The sequence below is a fragment of the Mauremys reevesii genome, linkage group 15, assembly GCF_016161935.1.
Source record: "Mauremys reevesii isolate NIE-2019 linkage group 15, ASM1616193v1, whole genome shotgun sequence".
In the NCBI taxonomy this organism is placed as follows: domain Eukaryota; kingdom Metazoa; phylum Chordata; order Testudines; family Geoemydidae; genus Mauremys; species Mauremys reevesii.
The window spans coordinates 30431368-30451357 of NC_052637.1; the positions used below are offsets into that span (position 1 = coordinate 30431368).

At 47.4% G+C, this 19990-nt stretch overlaps 1 protein-coding gene and 1 long non-coding RNA gene across 4 annotated transcripts in view; one reads left to right on the forward strand and one right to left on the reverse strand.

The window, feature by feature from the left end:
- MYO15B (myosin XVB) overlaps positions 1 to 12032 on the reverse strand; it is a 77902-nt gene extending 65870 nt beyond the window's left edge. The window contains exons 1-8 of one of the 2 annotated variants that reach the window (XM_039502387.1): positions 11922 to 12032; positions 11778 to 11839; positions 10397 to 10460; positions 8766 to 8875; positions 6863 to 6937; positions 3396 to 3492; positions 1728 to 1831; positions 55 to 118 (exon numbers count right to left, since the gene is read on the reverse strand). In XM_039502387.1, coding sequence (XP_039358321.1) covers positions 55 to 118; positions 1728 to 1831; positions 3396 to 3492; positions 6863 to 6937; positions 8766 to 8875; positions 10397 to 10460; positions 11778 to 11839; positions 11922 to 11942 — 597 coding nt within the window. In that variant the 5' untranslated portion in view covers positions 11943 to 12032. Of the gene's footprint in view, positions 1 to 54; positions 119 to 1727; positions 1832 to 3395; positions 3493 to 4349; positions 4545 to 6862; positions 6938 to 8765; positions 8876 to 10396; positions 10461 to 11777; positions 11840 to 11921 lie in introns of those variants that run through there. The other variant, XM_039502388.1, reaches the window with a different exon arrangement.
- LOC120384062 lies at positions 4384 to 5748 on the forward strand. 2 transcript variants are annotated; one of them, XR_005588615.1, is made up of 2 exons: positions 4384 to 4675; positions 5354 to 5748. It is a non-coding gene; the product is annotated as an uncharacterized LOC120384062 (long non-coding RNA). The 2 variants fall into 2 exon arrangements; XR_005588614.1 differs by having other exon boundaries at positions 4475 to 4675; positions 5378 to 5748.
- Positions 12033 to 19990: the final 7958 nt, after the last annotated feature.

Here is a 19990-nt window from a genome sequence, read left to right on the forward strand (position 1 = left end):
TAGACATGCAGAGATTCTGATCTGTTTGGGGAAGCAGAGGTGGTTGGTTCTTACCTGAAACACAACACGGGACTTTTCCAGAAGGTACTGAGAGATGGACGTACCCACCACGACCCCACTGTGTGTGCGAGAGAAAGGGAGAGACGGGGGAGGGGTTCTGTGAGAGAGGACTGAGGGCTTGCTGGAGACCCAGCTATACTCTGTACAGGGGGCCAGGCAGAGGGAGTCCTTACTTAGAGATACAAATCCAAGATACAAAATTTGGATCTGAATTTCAAAGCCAATCGACACCAAAGTTTAGGTCATCAGAGCTGGGATCTTGGAGCAGCTCCATTATAGAGAAAGGAGCCAGCTCTAGAATATGCATTTGGATCCAGGTTTAGACTGTGAACAACCTCCCCAAATTCAGGGGCACTTGGATCTCCCGTCTCTACACACAGCAAACCACAAAGATCCCCACTGAGCAATCCCCAGAATGGTTCCAGGTGTAACCTGTGCATGTTCCCTAACCATTCTCCACACATCTGTGCTCGTTGTTTCTTTGTGCTCCCTTGTCTGTCTGCAGCCACCCATCATCTCGTCTTTTACTTAAATTGTAAGCTCTTTGGGGCAGAGACCAGCTTTTTGTCCTGTGTTTGTACAGCACCTAGCACAGTGGGGTCCTGATCCTTGACTGGCTCCTACATGCTATTGCAATAATAACAATGTGCTGTAGGGGCTGGAGTTTGGGAGAGAACTAAACATTACATGGAAGTTATGCTGTAGGGGTGGTTTTATTATAGACCTTTACTTAGTAAAATATTTGCCATGTCAAAGTAATAGCTTCTAAGTTGACTCCATCCCAGTTCTCACCACATGTACCCCAGGGCCCTCCCCAAGGAGGGGGGTTTGCAGCAGCTACCCAGCTGGCAATGCAATGGTAGAGCTTTTCTTGGAGCAGCATGGTAGGTGTGGATAGGTCAAGCATTCTCACACTTCATTGCACCGCGGCCCCCTTCTGACAACAAAAATTACTTCATGATCCCAGGAGGTGGGACCGAAGTCTGAGCCTGCCCGAGCCCCACTGCGTTCTCACTGGTTCAAGCCCACGATACAGCTCCAGTTAAGATTGTTCAGTCCTCTCTGCACTGCAAGACTGAGCCATGTTAGAACCTCACCAGCTTCTACTGTGTTGTAACTGGTCTCAAACACGGTAACTTGTCACTCTGAAGCAGACAGAGGTCCAGCAGGTAGGGCACACTGGACTGGGAGTCAGGAGACCTGGGTTCTTTCTCTGCAACTGACCTGCTGTGTGACCCTGGGCAAGTCTGTTAATCTCTGTATGCTTCTGTTTTCCCTCCCCCCCTTTGGACTGTAAGCTCTTTGGGACAGGGACTCTCTTTCCCTGGGTGTATGTACAGCACCTAGCACAATGGAGCCCTGATCTCAGTGCTATTGTAATAAGGAGAGCACAGTAGATGGGGGCTTGGTGGTTTCAGTCAGGGAAATCTTGCAGGTTTCATGTGTTCTTTTATAGACAAAACTCAAAAGCAAACCCAGGGGTGCAAACTGACCCCCCCCATAGAAAGTGGGGGGAGAAGGAGGGCTGTTGTTGCATAACCCCCCTGTACAACTCACTTCCCAGCAGATTAGCACTGGATCTGTTCTTGTGCATGCCCGGCTCATTCTCCTCCTGCTCCAGCATGCATCACTGCACAGCTGGCTAATGGCAGCGCCCTTTGACTCACTGTCTCAGGTGGACATGCAGAAACTTCCCGAAGCGGCTCGAGTTGTCGTTGAGGATGGTTTTAGCATTCCCAAAGCTCTCCAGGATGGGCTGTACATCGCAGGGCTGGAGACGGCGGAGGATACAAGACCTTATGTTAAACAAACCAGATAACACTGTGGCATTGCCCAGAGACCAGGGCCCCATAGTGCCAGGTACCCTACAAACATAAAACAAAGGGCTGATCCTTGTCCCAAAGGGCGTTGGACTGAAAGACATGACCAGAGACACAAGGGGAATCCAACAGCCGGCCAGGGGATATAGCTCAAGGGAGCAGTAACACGATACAGAGCCTCTAGCACTAGGTCGCTAGCTGAACCCAAACCTAGGCTGGCAGTGACTGATAGTTGTCCCCACCTCACTGCTGCCCAGTGACCTAAGTTGCTTTTCAGTTGCTAAGTTCTTAACAGGTTAGGTGCCCGCTTCACAAAAACCGTCTCTGCCATAACTGGGCCCTTTGCTGGCGATCTTGGTAGAGAGACGGTTCAGAAGGCTGAACGGGCCTTACAGATGGGCCTTCCAAGCCAGAGGGGAGGTGCAGCCTGGGGAAGCTTGTGCCACTTCTACCACAGCCTGTTCTGTGAACAATCGGCGTAGGGTTCTAAAGCTGTGCACCAAGCACCCAAGAGCAGTGAATTCACTCAGAGCCCATATACATTCAAGGAGGTTTTCAAAGGTGCCTAAGCCCCACTGACATCACTGGGATTCCAGCTTCTTTCAAATGAGATTCCTGCGGGTCTGCACTCACGTGACCTGAATTCCAAATCGAGATTCAGGTCACGTGATCAGTTGTAACTATTGATGGCTGTTGCTCATCCATGGGGAAAGTGAAGCTAGAAAATGTTCTCACTGGTTCAAGCCGACCTTAGACCCCAGTGCCTGGTGCCCCAGATCTTAGCAGGCTGGTATCTGGGCCTTGGATAGCTAGATCAGCTACTTTTGAAAAAGACACGGACTGAAACATGTGACCCCCGGTGCTCCACTTCATGGCAAACATGGCCAGCCACACACTGATGCCAGGCACTCACCCCTCTGTCTCCACCTCCAACTTAAGAACAGACATGAACGGTGTGAGCCCCTGCTTTGCTTTTGTCTTTCAGTCCTGGTCAGCTTGACATTAGCCAATCCATGCTGACCCATTCTATCCCATGATCTACTGTTCAGTTTCTTATATTGCGCTCATCACCATAGTATCTGAGCACCTTCCTGTAGTGCCTTATACAACATGACTATAAGCACACATCACGGTACATAGGCACTGACTCCGTGGGTGCTCCAGGGCTGGAGGGCTGGACTACCCACGGGTGCTTAGCACCCACCAGCAGCCAGCTCCTCCCTCCTAGAGCCTCCCGCCCACTGGCAGCCCTGTTGATCAACTCCTTCCCCTCCCTCCCAACACCTCCCACCTGCTCCGGGGCATGGAGGAGCTGTGTGGAAGGGGAGGAGCTGGGATGGAGCACGCATGGGGGAGAGGGCAGGACTGGGCAAGGCAGGGGTGGGAAGAGGAGAGACGGGGCAGGAAGGGGTGGAGGGGGCGGAGCCTGGGGCTGAGTGGGGCTGGAATGCCCCCTGGGAAAGGAAGAAGCCAGCGCCTGTGTCGCAGTACATAGAAACATTAGCCACCCCTTACCTGCCTGATCCCAGGGCTGTCTTGTCTCTGGTACAAGGTGCTTAGGTACTGCATGATTGCTTTGGCAGCTTCTGTTTTACCCGATCCACTGTGCCCACTGGGGGAGAAAGGGCTAAGGATCAGAGACGGCTATAAGGATCGGACTAGCTGTGCCTAGAGTAATTAGGCAAGATCTTTAACTGGTGTGAGTCAGCCTAGCTCTGCCTAAGACAATGATTTACAACAACTCAGGATCTGGCCCATATTGTTTCAAAGTCTGGCGGCAAGTTAGAAAAATGGACCCAAGCAAAAAACCCAGATCCAGAGCCAACCTACTTCCCTTCCCACCTCAGACTGTGGGGAAATCAGCTCAGGCCTATGAGGAGCTGCACAACAGGTGGTGAAAGGAGAGTCCTAGCTTTTCCCAGCTCTCCATTCACACAGCTTCCCTGCACCAGACAGAGTGACACCACACACGACGAAAGAAACACAAGAGAAATGCCTGACATCATAAAAACAAAACTGTCATTGGCTGATGGTCTGACATACTCTGAGGGCAAGGCATTGTAATCAAGCAACTTTTGAAGGCTGCCGGCTTTACATATTAACCTTTCCATGGATGTCGTACACACCACACAGCCAGTCAGCACAATTTTATGTCATCCTGTTTCATCTGCCCAGACAGGACTGACCCCTTCTCTGTGGTGGCTGAGCCATGTTGTGTGAAATATTACAAATAGCATTTCTTCCAGCAGTAGTGTATTTGCAATGGCAACCAATCAGCACAATCAGCACAGCAACATTACTCACATGAGGGGTGGAAGTGCCCTAAAAGTGGAGAAGACACAGGAGCCCAAACCATGGCCCCGCCTCCTCTGTGCCATGCCACATCCCCAAAGCAACGCCCCCACACCGCCCCTTCCCCCTAAGGCCCCACCCCCCGCTTGCTCCTCTCCCCTCATCACTTGCCCTTACAGTCAGTTAAAAGTGGGAGGCCATGGCCCCCTGGCCCTCCTGTTCTGGCGGCCCTGCCAGGAAGTGCTGTGTGCCGGGGTGATTGTTTCAAAAGTGACACTGACAGATGTCATCATGAATAGCCAATTGTGAGTGGGCAGGTCTCCCACATGCTCAGATGCAGCTGGAGATGCCCCAAGAGGGCAAGACTGTTTGTTAGGAACATAGGAAATGACAGACTAGATCAGATTCAAAATCCATCTGTCCAACAGTGACCAGCACCAGATTCTTCAGAGGAAGGTGTGAGAACCCACAGTGGGCAGATGTGGGATAATCTACTTCCCAAAGTAGGTCTCACCCTGGTCTCCCAGTTAGAGATTGGCTTAAGCCCTGAAGTATGAGGTTTAACATCCTTTCCAGCGTTATCATTAGTTATAACCACCCTGGATATTCTCAGTATCCATATTAGTGTCCAACCCCTTCTAACTCTTGCTAAGTTCTTAGCCTCAATTACTTCCTGAGGCAATAAATTCCATAGTTTAAACCACACATGGCGTGAAAATAATTTTACCAGTTTTGAACTTTCCACCATTTCATGTCTTTGAAAGTTCCCTGTTCTTGTGCTGTGCAGCATGGAGAACGCAAGCTTCCGATCTACCTTCTCCTGACCATTCATTATTTCATAGAGTGTTTCCAGGCCACTGATTGTTCTTCTCACCTTTCTCTGAACCCTCCCCCACACTGCTCCAAGTTTCTGTAATGCACTTTCTAAGATGGAGTGAGCAGTACTGTGCAGAGTATCCAAATAATACATTGCAAAGATTTCTTGGTCTATAAAAATGGAAGAGGGGGAGCTGAACCTCAAGTGACAAGCAAAATTGAACCAAGTGATTGTGTACAGCGTTACTGTATTATAAAAGTGTATAGTGAGGTCCCTTCTGGAAGCTAATGGCACATTGGTGACTAATAATCATTCTGAAATGTATGTATTTTTATGAGGAAATATGGATATTTAATGATATTAGGCTTTAAATTCTGTGACCAAACAGGGAGAAACAGGATTCGCTCGCAGGCAGGAGGGAAGGCAGCTATCTACCTGTCTCCAATGAAATATAAGCCAGATAAGACCAAAAACAGTAGAAGCCCCATTTACACAGAAATCAGCTAGGGGATGGGAAGTCCACGGGGAGAGAACAGCATGAGGCCATCTTGCTTCTTGAAACAAGGTCATTGAACTTTGGAATATATAAGCAAGGACAGAAGACATCTTTGGCATCCATCACTAGACAGGCACAAGGGGACAGAGCTCTTGCAAACTGGGAAAGATGGGTCCTTCAACCAAGTTTGGGTTGAAGTGTCTGGGAACTGAATATAGGTGAGAAAAAACATCTTGAATAAAGCCAATCCCTTGCTAGATTAAGTGTTAGACTTCTCGAAGCATGTCTTCACTTTTATTTGCTTGTAACTCTGTCTAACTTTATTTCTTGTACTTGGCATCACTTAACCTATGTGCTATTGTTAATACATTTGTTTTATTTTTACTATAAATAACTCAGTACTGTATTTGCAGGGAAAGGTGAATAAGCTGTGATGTGCTTTTGCCTCTTTAGAGGAGCAATGAACCTTATTATTTCTCTGAAATGTCCTGGAGAGGGCCGGGCATTGCAGAGCAAATGGTTTTGGGGAAATCTGGGACTGGGCATGTGGTGGGGTCACCTTTCAGGTTGTAACAAAGTCTGGTGGAAGCCAGGATGTGGGGGCTGTAAACAGGCTGCTGGGGTCAGAGCTGCTAAACCAGGGCTGTCTAGCGCGCGCGCACACACACACACACACATATTCAGGGTGTGACCTGAATGCTTGTGGGCTGGCTGAGTGTGTCCCAGGCTGGGAGCTATAGCAGGAAAGCATTGTAAGGCACCCCGGGTTGCAGGGCAAATGCTGACACAACCCTTTGCTGGTCTGGATTGCATCCCCCCGAGGTATGACAGTGACAGCTGCAGATTTTGCTACCTCCCTGCTCAACTCCCTTTCCAGATCATTAATAAATACATTAAAGAACACAGGACCTACTCTAGAACCTTGAGGTCCCCACTGTTAACTTGCTGCCATGATGAAAATTCATCATTTAAACTTACTCTCTGCTGTCTGTATCCTAGCCAGTTTTTGATCCAAGACAATACTTCGCCTTAGAACATAATTTCTTAGCTTCTTGTATGGAACCTTGTACAAGGCCTTGTAGAATTCTAAGAGATTGGTGAGGCATGATTTTCCTTTGCAAAATCTGGCTAGTTAAACCTTATTATATCACAATCTTCCAGATGTTTTGCTGTTCTATTTTTATAGATTCAATCATTTTGCCAGGCACAGATCTAAGACTTACTGGTCTATAATTCCCTGGATCACCCAGAGAGTCTTGTTAAAATACGCATACCACATGTGCTACTTTTCAATCCTCTGGAACAGTTGTTTCAATCAGGCAGAAACTTGAAGACAGAGGAGGAATCTCAGCCCCACACAATGTCCTCATTTCCTACCTGATGACGATGCACTGCTCTTGCTCTGAGGTCTGGGACAGAGTGTAGGCCATTTCTGCAATGGCAAAGATGTGTCTAGAACAGAAAAAAAAATCAATTTGTTACTTTGGTTCTGATTTCCAACCTGCACAAACACAGCACCAGGGGTTAGTTAGCGGATATCTACACTGGAGACGAGCCTGTAACAGAATCCCCGATCCAAGAGTCATAGCCAGAGCCAGTGTTAGCCCACTGGGGGCCCTAAACAGGATTTTTTTTTGTCCCCTCCTGCCCCCCACAATACTAAAACAGGCAAACTCTTATAATAAAAAGGGAATAGGGGGCCCCATTGAGCTGCTTGGGGCCCTAAGCAATTGCTTAGTCTGCTCATGCCCCTGGCCATGGCAGCATATGTATAGCTGGACATGGGAGGGCAAATCTCTCACTGCTGCAGCTCCGCTAGTAATAGCCACCTTGGGAGCCCTAGTGTGACTAAGGCTCCTGTAGCCAACAGCTTTTTAAATGCCGTGTGTCATTTAGACTCGATCTGAGCAAGTTAAACAAACCAGTGGCCACAGGAGCCTCATCCAGACTAGGGCTCCCAATGTTGCTAGCTCCAGCAGAGCTACACTGGTGTTAGCAATAGTGGGATGCTACTGCCAAAATCCCTAGGGATGGCCACAGTCTCTGTGGTCATCAGCAGGGATTGAACCTGGGACCTTTAGCTAAAGCTGAAGGAAACGTGAGCTGAAGAAAAAACTAGAAGAGGGAAGCTGTTACAGTAGTTGCTGGATCCAGCAACTAGACAAAAGCATCTGCACAAAAGGCCTGATTCAAAACCTACTGAAATCAAGGGGAGCGTTTCCCATTTACTGCAACGACTTTTGGACCAGGTCGTAAGCCAGTGTTTTACCTGAGGATCCATGAATTTTGGTGGTTCGGAGCTGGATGCAGAACCAAACATCACAGCTGAGTCTTATCACTAGCATGGGCTAAACACCCTCCAGCCTGGTTGGAAGTGAAGATGTTCTCAACATTGTGGCTCAGCTGGGCCAGGCAGTGCTTGGATATGTAAGTGCTGAGTATCATTATAGCGCTACACAGGGAGGAGCATTTGTCAGGCTAGGGGAGATGTCAATAAACTTCTCTTGTTTCAGTCTCTGGCATCTTAATCCCTCAGAGCAGTGGTCCCCAACGTGGTGCCCGCGATGCCCCCGCGTCCTGGACCCCGGGAGAGCACCCGCCGAAATGCCGCCGAATTTCAGCGGCATTTCGGCGGGGACGCCTCTCGATGACGCTGCTTGCCATCGACAAGTGACGTCATCGAGAGGCGTCGCTCCCAAATTTCGGCGGGGACGCCTCTCGATGACGTCGCTTGTCGACAGCAAGCGGCATCATCGAGAGGCGTCGCTGCTGAAATGCCGCCGAAATTCAGTGGCATTTCGGCGGGTGCTCCACCGCCGCAGTGGTCCTTCATCTGGCGCCTGCCAGACGAAAAGGTTGGGGACCACTGCCTCAGAGTGTTACTGCAAGGGGAAGAGGGTGGTTTGATTAGGATTACAGACTCTGAAGTGAGGTCCTTTTCAGTCTCTCTCTCATTAGAAGAGTTGAGCCCAATGGCACAGCTCAGGTCTCAGCCCAAGCTTTTCCGACATTCAGTGGTGTTTGCATCAGGCCCACTTTTTCTCCTCAGGTGGAAATCGTTAGCAAATAAAACATGGCATATGGCACCTACAGCAACAATATCAGAGTGCCATACAAGTACCCCTGTGCTGGATGTATCATACCCTTCACCCTGTACCAGTCCTACTCCAGAGATGACCTTTGGCCAAGTGAAATGGTCCTGGGAGCCCAGGGACAACATAGGACTCTGCAGGTTAAGAATAATGAACAGACTTAGTTGTAAAGAAACAAGCATACATACGGGGCATTTTTGGAGAGTGTCCCCTGCTGGTACTGGGTCACCACCTCTTCCAAGCAGAGATGGAGGGGCTTGAAAGGATTCACAGAGACCAAGATTTGCCCAATGTAGGTCTAGGAGGGAGGAAATAAAGTTTGGTTTTATTATATCCACTGGATGATTAGAGATTTCTGGATGGGATCTGGAATTTACTGGGAAGGCCTCGAGTATATATTGCATAACCAAAACAAAAATGAAATCAGCTTTATAGCAACATTAAAGAATCTGATTTAAACTTCTGGAAGCCAAAATCATTCTGGGCAGAGCTGAGCTTGACTGTTTTGATTCGCAAAAGGGCTTAGTTAATTTGGGGGGCATGTTCTTCATATCCACACACTTCCTCCAAGCTCCATTTCAGAACCAAAGTGAAACTTGGCCAAAGCCAACATGTTCTACATAGTTTGAGGCCAAAACCATAAATCCCATTTGGCATTCTACGGATGAGAAGGATGGGTGTTCCCTCCTAACTTAGCCAAGCCTGAAACTGGAGCCAGGTGTTCAAAGAACACTCAAAATCAAGGGAAACTGAAGGCTTTCCAGGCTGCATCACAAACATTTCACACTGCCTCAGTTCTGGGTTCAAGGCAATGATCATCCTCTCTCACCCCATTATGCCTGGCCATTCAAAGGGTCTTAGAGCAGTGGGTAAATGCCTGTGCCAAATAGGTTACAATACCAAAGCACAGTGAGGTGAGATTCCAGAGTTAAGGAGTGACTACTCTGCAAACATTCTTGGGTTCCACACTTCTCTGTCCACTTATTGGCTTCATTTACCACTGAAATGGTTTCTCTGGCTTCAACCTTCCAGACTCCTCACTGGGGGACCAGCAACCCCAGATAGCTTCTGCCTCAGCAGCAGCTATAAAGATTCTGCCATCAGAGCCCTCAGTTGTGCTGCTGATGGGCAAAGCAGAGCAGACTCCAGGTCACTCTCCTTCCTGTAGCTGCACTGGCTGTGCTAGGCTAACAAGAGTAAGGTCTTATCTTTGGCAGAAAAGCGAACTGATATGTCTTGTGCGAAAGACACAAGGAGCAGATCTGTTGTGCCAGTTTTACCTAGTCACTTATCTAACCACAACCACATTCGCTCTACGCTCCCCTGTCTGGATTGCATACAGCAGAAACAGATACACACACACCCCCCCTCTGGTTTTCTATTGGGTGTGCATAGAGTGATGGCAATTGGTACAGGGGTTAACAACGACCATGCAGCTATGTGGGAGCTTCTGTGATAGGATCCATTACCTAGGTGCATTTGGTGCCTCAGTTGTATCCTGCACTGGCTGTGGGGAGAGGGACAGTCTAGTGCTGACTTTGAGACTGGCACTGGCCATGCTGACCATAGTGGGAGCAGGTAACAACTGTTTTGTGAGGTTTGGGAGGGGGATCTGGGGCTACACAAGGAACGAGAGAGAGGTCCCATGCTGGACAGATACAGCAGGTGAAACCGCGGTGACGCCAACATCTCATCATTACTGGGAAACATTGGGACCCTGGGGACTGTACTCTGCTAGGGCTGGATGGGGCAAGGGGAACCCCACCCTCAGATTCCTTGTCCCACATGAATAAGAATTGAAAAAACCTAGCAGCCATACGTAAATGAAATTGCGATGGAATCTCTTCTTCAGACACAGAAGGACTGAGCTCTCACAGACCTCCCTAGAAACACAAGACGCGAGCCGTCAGCCAACTTCATCCAAGAACCTCACTCATGTATTATAGTCTGTTGGGCATCTGAGGGATGTTGCAAGATGGGGAACAGATGCAGCATCCATTGATTTTATACGGTAGGCCCAGAATATAGCAGGAACAAGCAGGGCCAGCCCAAGCTGTTATGTTACCCACGATGGAAAATGTTTTCAGCAACCCTGAACAAACGAGCAAACAGAACAACCCACCCCATTTGGTGCCCCCAGGAGTTGGCGCCCAAGGTGACTGCCCTCATCGCCCTCCTCTGCACTCAGGATTGCATGTGGGCGTGTGTATAAGAGAGAGAGGGGGAGAGGGAGAGAACACTGCCTGGATGGACTGTGACCCGTCCATGATGCGCGATTGGGCTAGCCCCTGCTGTCTGCAACCTAGAGGATATCAGCCTTAATTCTGCTACACAACCATGTGGATTTCATCAGTTACTGCTGGTTTTAGCAGTGCTAAAGCTTGCCAGGGCCTGTGTGGGGAACTCCCATGGGCGTTCCTGTGTCAGCTAGGGTAACAAGCCCAGTGATACAAGACACGTTAGAGAGCCTGAGCCTGCTGCAGCTGGTCAATGGGAGGTTTGCCACTGATTTCAGTGTGAGTAGGATCAGGCCATTAGATAGATGCTCTGTGTCTCGTCCCACGGATTCTCCTTTTCCACCACATACATCACACAAGAACAGTGTGCTCTTTGTTTCCGGCTATTTTACCAGATAGTGGCCTAGTAGTTAGAACAAGAACTCGATTCCATCTCTACCATTTGCTCTCAGCCTTGTAGTAGGAAAGTCGCTTCAGCTCTCTGGGCCTCAGTTTCCCAATCTGTAAAATGCACTGATCCTTGAAAACCCATTTCAGGACAGGATGCTTCTTATAGTGTAGATGGGGTTCCCTGTCTGCACCTCCAAGGGGGTCAGATAGCCATTACGAACCTCTCTTTTTCTGGTGTTCCTCCCTGGAGATACAGCGAGCAAAGTGTACTCTGCCTATGCACAGAGGAGTTTGGGGAGGGACTGCACAATACTGCCATGATTCCCCTTACACCAGCGCAATTCCCCACCCACCCCAGTGCAGGCCTGGGCCTAAATAGGACAATTCAGCCCTTCCTTTGGTTTAAAGGGCCATCAGTCCCTCACGGTCATGAGCATCGAAGTCACTCCATTTTTTAGAGTTATAGCTGATGTTCTACTATTTGCCTTCTGCTGAGCCAACAGTGTCTTTAATGGGTAATAAATAAGCCCCAGCCATGTCCTGCTATCCACAGAACATCACTGACATACTTACTCCAGTCTGGACAGATCTTCAACCTCCTCAAGCTTCACCGAGTGGTTTTCATCCAGGTACACCTGAAACGTATGGGAGAAATGGTTATGAATTGTGTGCAGGTTGACAGCACCCTAAAGCTTATGTGCCTATTGCAGAATATACCTGTTTCCATGTCATGTCCATCTCAAGGATATCCTCAGTGACATCTTCTGCCTCCCACCTTTCTCTCAATGTCTTCAGCCTGTAGGTTTTGACTAGATCCTGGTCCTTATACATGGCCCATTTGCTGAGGTTCTCAATGGTGAGTCGCGGGAGCAGCATTTCAGAGTTCAGCCATGCCGTAGGATCACACCCTAGAGTTCGCCGCTGAGTCCAGTGCACCTGGGCCGGGGCTTCAGACCCTGCATGTTGGATGAGATTTGCAGCCTCTTTGTCAACATCTCCCTCAAAGTAAGAAGCCATCAGATCCTCTGAGCTCTCTCCTTCCTCCTTTGGAAGGAAGTCCTGCTCATACCGATAGTTTCCAGCTGCCTCTGGGAAGAGGAGGGGTTTAGTGGCCTGGTATGGTGACTGCCCTCTTTGCCCCTTTGCGAGGAACTGGGATTTGGATATATCTTTCCCCTCGGATGTCTTTATCCCTTGGGATGAGGAGCTCAAAAGCCTAGTCACTCTGTACTGAGTTGCAAGGCATTTTGCTTGACTCAGATCACCTGGCATTGACTGATCAATTTCATCATTGTGGGGAAGCTCTTGACTGGTCCTCTGACAGGTTTGCTCCTTCGAGAGGTCATGTTTGAACATGCAGCCCGGCTGCACAGACATCACTGCTTTCCTGCTACATACATCTATTGACTGTGGCTGTGATTCGCTATTCCCGGAAGAAACACCTCTTGTCTTCACCATGTGATGGACCCTGGGGAACACAATGGCGAATTTGGCATCAGTGACACTGTTCTTCTCCTTAGCAGGTCCATCCAGATTTAGCAATTGCAGAGAGGAGCTAGTTTCATTAAGGGGAGAATCCCATGAAGCCAACTGGGCTTCTTCCAGCTCCTCTGCCATCTCAGTACGAGGATGATCCCATTCGAGCAATGGCTGAGAAGAGCTTTTGCAACTCAACTCCCTCTTTCTCTGTTCTCCCTCTGGGCCAGGGGAGGCTCTGACCTGTCTATTGATTAGTCCAGTGGTGCTAACAATCCTGATCGCCATTCTTCTTCTGAATCCAAATGGCTTGCTGCTCCTCTTCCCAAACTTCTTCAGGAGCCAGCCTGAGATACCAACTGCACGCATCATGCTCAAAAAACGATCTTTCAGGCTTGCTTTCTTGGGAGGCTTTCGGCTGAGCCAGCCGGTTACTTTTCTAAATGCCGAAAGGGTGAAGCCCTTTTGCTTCAGCACTCGCTCTTTTTCAGCAGGTGCCTCTTCAACTACTTTCTCCTCCGCTATCTCTTCCTTTCCTGCTAGAGTCTGACACGAAGCATGTTTGACGCTCCCAATTACTTTCCCAATTTTCTCTCTCTTGTCAAGATGCTGCTTATCAACAGATAGGTTTTTAGTGGTAGAGGAGGAGCTTGAAACACTGGAGAGACTTAATTTTGGCTCTCCAAGATCCTTAGCTATATTGGAGTCCCTAAGTGCCTTATAGGTTTTTGTGGCACTCTTTTTAGAAGGGACCTTTTGAACCTTCTCCAGGTCAGAGCTAGTTTCTGCTGCCTTCTGGAGAGGACTCTGTTTACTTCTTGCCAACAGTTTGGCCTGGGCAACTTTATGATTGTTTTTCAGATTCAGGAGAATCTGGGATTGCATAATGAGAGGACCGCACTTCTTTGCAAGTACAACCACTGAATCCACCCTCCTGTTGCTGTCTGAGGAAGAACTATCCTGATGTATGTGTTCTACCTCTTCACCTTGCTTTATTGTCTCGGGCTTCTGGGATTTCTTTTTTGGCATTTGCTGTGTGGGCCATGCAGGGCCATCTCTCGCCATCCTGCCGTTGTCATTCATATTCCCTTCCCAGCTGTTTCCTGGAGGGCCTTTGCTCAAACCCATGTTAAGGAGCTTTGCTTTGACAGTGCTAGGCAGTGGTTTCCTTCTTGGTCTCTCTCGCTTGTTGTCATTGATTCCTTCAACACCATCCTCCTGGCTTTCAGATTTAGCTTGCTCATCTTCAGACATTTCTTCACTGTTTTCTTTTTCCAACAGGTTTTCCTGTTCTTCTTCATCACTCTCATTTTCTCCCTTCACTGAGCTTTTGACTTCATTCTCTGAAGCCCCTGAACTATAATCTTCCTTGGTGCTATCACTTAGAGTAGCTTTTCTTTGCTTGGAGACTTTATTCTGCTCCTTCATTTTCCCATCTGCCTCAGACTCTTCTGAGACAGTTTCTTCATCTTCAGATTCTTGCCTGTCGTCCATCATCTCCTGTTCTCTTTCACTTTCCCTGGTTGCTTTGTTACTTCCATCATGACACTCTTGGCAGCCTTTTCCTTTGGACAGAAGCCAATTTTCCTGTGTAGTTTTTTCCTCAATAGAGAGTTCTTCTTCCAAAGAGCTTCTCTTGTCTGTGCTGATTTGGGTGTTATCATCATCAGTCTCACTCTTTCTTCTTGCTTGGCTACGACTGGCTTCATCTCTAGAGCCAAAACAAGACCCATCGTCTGAGCTTTCCAGGCTCTTTCCTTCCTCACTTGCACTGGAAATAGTCCTGGCTGATTTTCTAACTTGTTTCTTCTTCTGTCCATCTCCATCACCCCCACCTTTCACTGCCTTAGATCTGTGCTCCAGACTGCCCTGGAGCTGGGAACCTGACCTTCTGATGGTGGTTGCTTTGGAGACATGCTTCTTATTGTATTTTTTCCCAGCACTGACACGACTAGCAGACTGAGGCAACTCGTGTTTTTCAGAGGAGCCCTCAGTACTTCCTACTGTGAAGGACTTTACAGACTCAGTCTCAATGGCCATTTCACTCACACTCAGGTGCTTTCTGCGCTTCCTTTGAAAAGTACATTTCTTGCAGCCTTCAATGGCCTTTACCTCATTGCAAACACTGGCCTTGCTTCCTTGGCCTGATCTCAGATCCTGTTGTTTGGAGCATCTTACTTTTTTCTTCTCCTTGGACATTAATTGTTCTCCATGTTTTCCACCAGAACCGACTTCTCTTTTGTCCTTGCCCTTGGAGATTCTCTCCCCTTTGGCTTCCTTTTTGTGACCATACTCTTTGCCTCCCTTAATCTTTGCCTCCCTCTGGCTCGTTGATGTGCTCTGTACAGATGTGACTAAAGGAACTGTCTCTTTTTCAGAAGAGGGTTCTTCAGATGTAGCTTGGACATTGCTCTTTTCTTTCCTCGATCTCCCACCTTGGACCATGGAATCCTCAGGAGGGCTTTTTTTCTCACAGCCAGCAGCTCTCTCCTTACCAGTTTTCTTTGCCCCGGCAGCTTTGTTCTCGGTCTTAGATCTGGAGGGTGCCATCACGCCAGTATTCAGAAGTGCATCATCATTTATCGAAGTTCACCTACAAAAAGAAACACACGCTGTTTCTACTGTACAACTGCTGCTGATGCAAATAGACAAGCGAAGAGGCTGGATCCTGCATAACCATAATCATGTGACTTCTACAGGATTTACTCACACATCTACTAGAGTGAAGAACCAGATCCATAATGCTGAGGGGCCTGAGTTGTCACTGTTTAAATCACTCAGTAGATCTTCTATTTGGTTTTCTCATTAATCCTCCTCAGATTTGGGACATAGACTCCTTTTCCTGAACCCCACAACTTACAAACAACTACAAGAATTTTCAGCTTCAAGATCTAGTATGCGAAATCCACACAAAGGCCTGATTATTGTGCATGGTTAATAAAGCTTAGCGGTAGCATCGTGTTATGGCTAAAGCAAGAAGGGCCATTTTATTTTTATTTTTCCTTCTCCATTAACCCTCTCTGTGCAGAATACATCGTATTAACTACATCAGAGGAATGAAAGGTGAATGGAGAACTCACCTTCCCGGGTGACCATGTACCAGAATGGGCCATACTTTGTTTTTTGGGCTGAAAATATAGGATCCACTTGGTCCTACTGTGGAGAACTACAAGGACTGAAACCGAAGCGCTTGCAAAACAGAGATAAAATGTATCTGATCCAACCTCTATAAACCAAGTTGATATGAAGTGCCAGATTATCTGCCCAAAATATAGGTACAGTTTTTATGTTTTATAATTTGCTATTATTCTTCCCCCTTTTGTTCCAACATTTCTTTGTTAATGGGTAAACAGCAGCTGGGTAAATAATAGTTAAGGGTAACTAGTGGCTTGGGTAAATAGTAGTAACTTACGCAGCAATTTTCAGTTTTATTTTCTGCAGTGGAACAGAGACACAATATCTGATGGATCAGGCTCAAGATTTGACTTACCCCAGAACTAGAGATTAGCCTGAGCTGCAACAATTTGGATCCAGAACCAAACGTTCACAGCCAAGATTAAGTCTGTCCTGGCTGTCTCAGGTGGAGTCTTATTAGAGAGAAGGTATAAAAGGGAACTAGATAGAAGACATAAGGTAGGGGAGGAAATTGACACACTAACAAGCGGGGTGGAGGGGAATAGCGGATCGCTCAGATCACTGCCATGGAAGAGCTGATGCCGCCTGGTTCCCTCTCATTGTCTGGCCTGGTCAGAACATCTTTCAGGAGCAGAAGAAATAAGTCCCAATGGTTGCAATATAAATTTGGAAGTCCCAACATACAGCAGTGAGGCCCATGGTGCCCCTTTCCACACTTGATCAAGTTGCTAAGTACTCCCCAGGAAAGCCATATCCAAAAGTGGGGGCAGCCTGGCCCCATCAAAAGCCATAAATTAAAACAAGTTTCCAATGGCCTATATGCCCAGTTCCTTTCATCTAGTACATTCAGGTTTGTTGCTGTGACAATTCCATAACCTCTCCTGTAGTCTTGAAAGCCCCTAATCCATAGTTATTTGCATTCCGACTCACTTGTCCACAAACAAGAGTTTTACTGCTTTCACTATACCTGAATAGTTAAAGTGACACAAACCCTCCTCTCCACCCATGTTGATGCAGTTATACTAATCCAGCTATTTTCGTGCAGGGAGGGGACTGAAGCTGTGTCTGCACTAGAAAAGATTTGGCAGTATAACTGTCGGTAACCGGTATAGCTATACCAGTAAACCCTTCTAGTGTAGATGCATCTTATACTAGTTTCTTGAGCAAAATTAAGGCTATGTCTACACTAGAAGCACCGTTCTTGTACAGGAATATCAATATATTTGCCAGCAAAGCACTCCTGGTGCAGCTATACCAGTAAAGCTGTGCTTTGTATCAGTATCGTAAAGCTGTCCCCCACGAGCAAAACAATCTATCGTGGTAAAAGTGCAGCCTTGCTGGTATAGCTGCATCTACACTAGGGCTTTGACATGTATAGAAATCGCACAAAAAAACCAAAACCAAAAAAAAACCCCAAACAACCCCAACACACCTCTCCCCACTCACACTTCTATACTGGCAAGAATTTCTAGTTTAGACCTGAATCAAGTTATACTGATATGAGGCAACGTTATTTCAGAATAACTATGTCTGCACTAGTGGTTGTACCATTATAATTATATTGGTGCAGGAGAATCAGCCCCCAACCGACCCTTATGTCACTGCGTAGGCCAAGCCCAAGTTTGCATCATTCCTCTCTCTCTGTTCTGTGCTCTTCTTCAAAAACCACTTTTGTATAACACATAATAAGACCTTCCTCTCACCCTCAACCCACTTGGGACAATGTAAGACTTCAGTCCAGGGCAGGCTTTCAACACTCACTCCTTAACCTGACACAGTTGAACTATATTTCCTGAGGCTTCATCCACACTAGGGAGATTTTACCTGCAAAACCTCCTAGTGTGGACATAGTTATATTGGCATATATTGTGCTTTTGCCAGTAGAGCTCAGGTTTGGTGAGCAAAATAAGCTCTCCTGGCATAAGCACTTTCATGCCAATATAACTATGTCTAAACTAGGGCTTCTGCCAGCATAGTTGTGGTGCAAAAACCAATCCCCGGCCTCAAAATCACAACCTTGATCGACATAGCTTTACCGGTAAAAGTCTTAAGCATAGACCTGGCCTGAGTCAGCAGAGCTTTCACGCTCCATCTTTGCTTTAATGACAATTGGTCTGATCCTGAATGGTGCTCCGCTCCCAGCATCAAGTGCTCAGCACCTCTCAGGATCAGGTGGCCCATATTTCACCACGAAACCAGAAGAAAACATAATCCCTTTAGAGACCAGAAGCATCTATCCACAAATCCACCTCAGTACTTATTTCAGAGTAGCAGCGTGTTAGTCTGTATCCACAAAAAGAACAGGAGTACTTATGGCACCTTAGAGACTAACAAATTTATTTGAGCATAAGCTTTCGTGGGCTACAGCCCACTTCAGCGGACGCATAGAATGGAACAGCCCACGAAAGCTTATGCTCAAATAAATTTGTTAGTCTCTAAGGTACCACAAGTACTCCTGTTCTTTTTGCTAAGTACTTATTTAGCGGGTAGTCTGGGGAAAGGCCAACGCCCACAGGGATAAGGTTAGCTCTTTATTTTTCCCCAATCATGGACCTTAAATAAAGAATGTAAACTAATATGTGGATTTGCCCAGACTCCACTGTCTGTTGGAGAATCTCATCTCTCCCCTTTTCAGTTATGAAGACCCTTTACTCTCCAATTCAATCTGCTGTTGCCAAACAGAGAGAAATACCACCTAGGCTCCAGACTCCAGCCCTATTCATTTCCTCCTGCCCATTTGTCTTAAGGAGGCGTTAATGGCCAAGCCTGGTTTTAATCCTCCCCGTGGCAGCCAGATAAGACCAAAAACCATTCAGCTAACTAAGGACATAACTAGGAAGAACCTGGTAGAAGGGAGGAAGGGAAAATTGAGGGTGAATATCAGAGAAAATGTTTAGCAGTGCGTTCTACCAGGCTGTGGCTTTGTCTCCAAAGAAGCCCATTGCTTGGGATATTTAAAACTAGTTTACATAAAGCAGTAGGACATGATGTGTGCAGAACAATCCAGCAATCAGCGGATGGAGACGATCACATGCATTTTTCTCTCTCTGTAATTAACTTCTCTTCTCTGCCCTGGCCTCCACCAGTCAGTCTCCTCCTTCTTTGTTCTCAGAGACAGTCTTTAATGGCTCAGTAGATTTGTGCAGGGGGGAGGGAAACTTCTGTTGATAAATTTCCTGCAAACTTCTAGACAACAAAGACCTATGAGTCAGGAGTCCGGAGTTAACCCCCAGCTTCACTCAAGCCCCACAGAGCTGTTTGCTAAGAGCTTACATGGATTGCCTGGGGAGCCTCTAGTGGTTCTCAACCTGTTAACCATTGTGGGCCACATTTGCACCTCTCTGTGTGTTGTGTGGGCTGCATCCACAAAACATGTCACATGGGCCGCAGCTGCGTGCTGATTGGGCCCCAGGTTGAGAATCACTGCTCTACATTAAGTGCATTGCTGGGAAATCAATACCATGAGCAGTTGGTTGTCTCACTTGTCCTTAGGTCCCACATAGCAGCACTTGTTTTTGGTATTTCCACACACAAATGCACCTGACAGCCATGGCTGTACCATTGCATTCTGAGACTCTGAAGCACCTGTCCTATAATAGCCAATATTCTTGCAGGACACGGGGGCTTTGGGGTGATTCCCAAGGTTTCTATACCTGGGCGTATGTTGGCTTAACTGTGTCTCTCATGGGGTGTGAATTTTTCACACCCTTGATTGACATAGCCAGATCGACCTAAGTTTTAGGTGTAGACCGGGCCTGAAATTTGTCTAAGGGTCCTCAGAGGTATTTAAAAATACAGTCCACAATATACTCCAACCCTTTGGAGAATCTAGCCTGGGCAACTAAGGCCTGGTCTATACTAGGAAATTAGGTCACTACAACTATGTTGCTCAGAGGTGTGAAAAATCCACTCCCTTGAGTGATGCAGTTAAAGCGACCTAACCCACGGTGTAGACTGTGCTAGGTCGATGGGAGAATTCTAGCTACCGCCTCTCAGGGAGATGGATTACCTGCGCTGACAGGAGAACCCCTCCTGTTGGGGTAAGTAGCATCTTCACTAAGCACTATGCAGCTGCTGCACCACTGCAGCGTTGTAAGTGTAGACAAACCCAAAGCATAGATTGCTGCACAGATTTAAAGGACCTCACACTAAAGAACAGCTGACCAAAGTCTGCC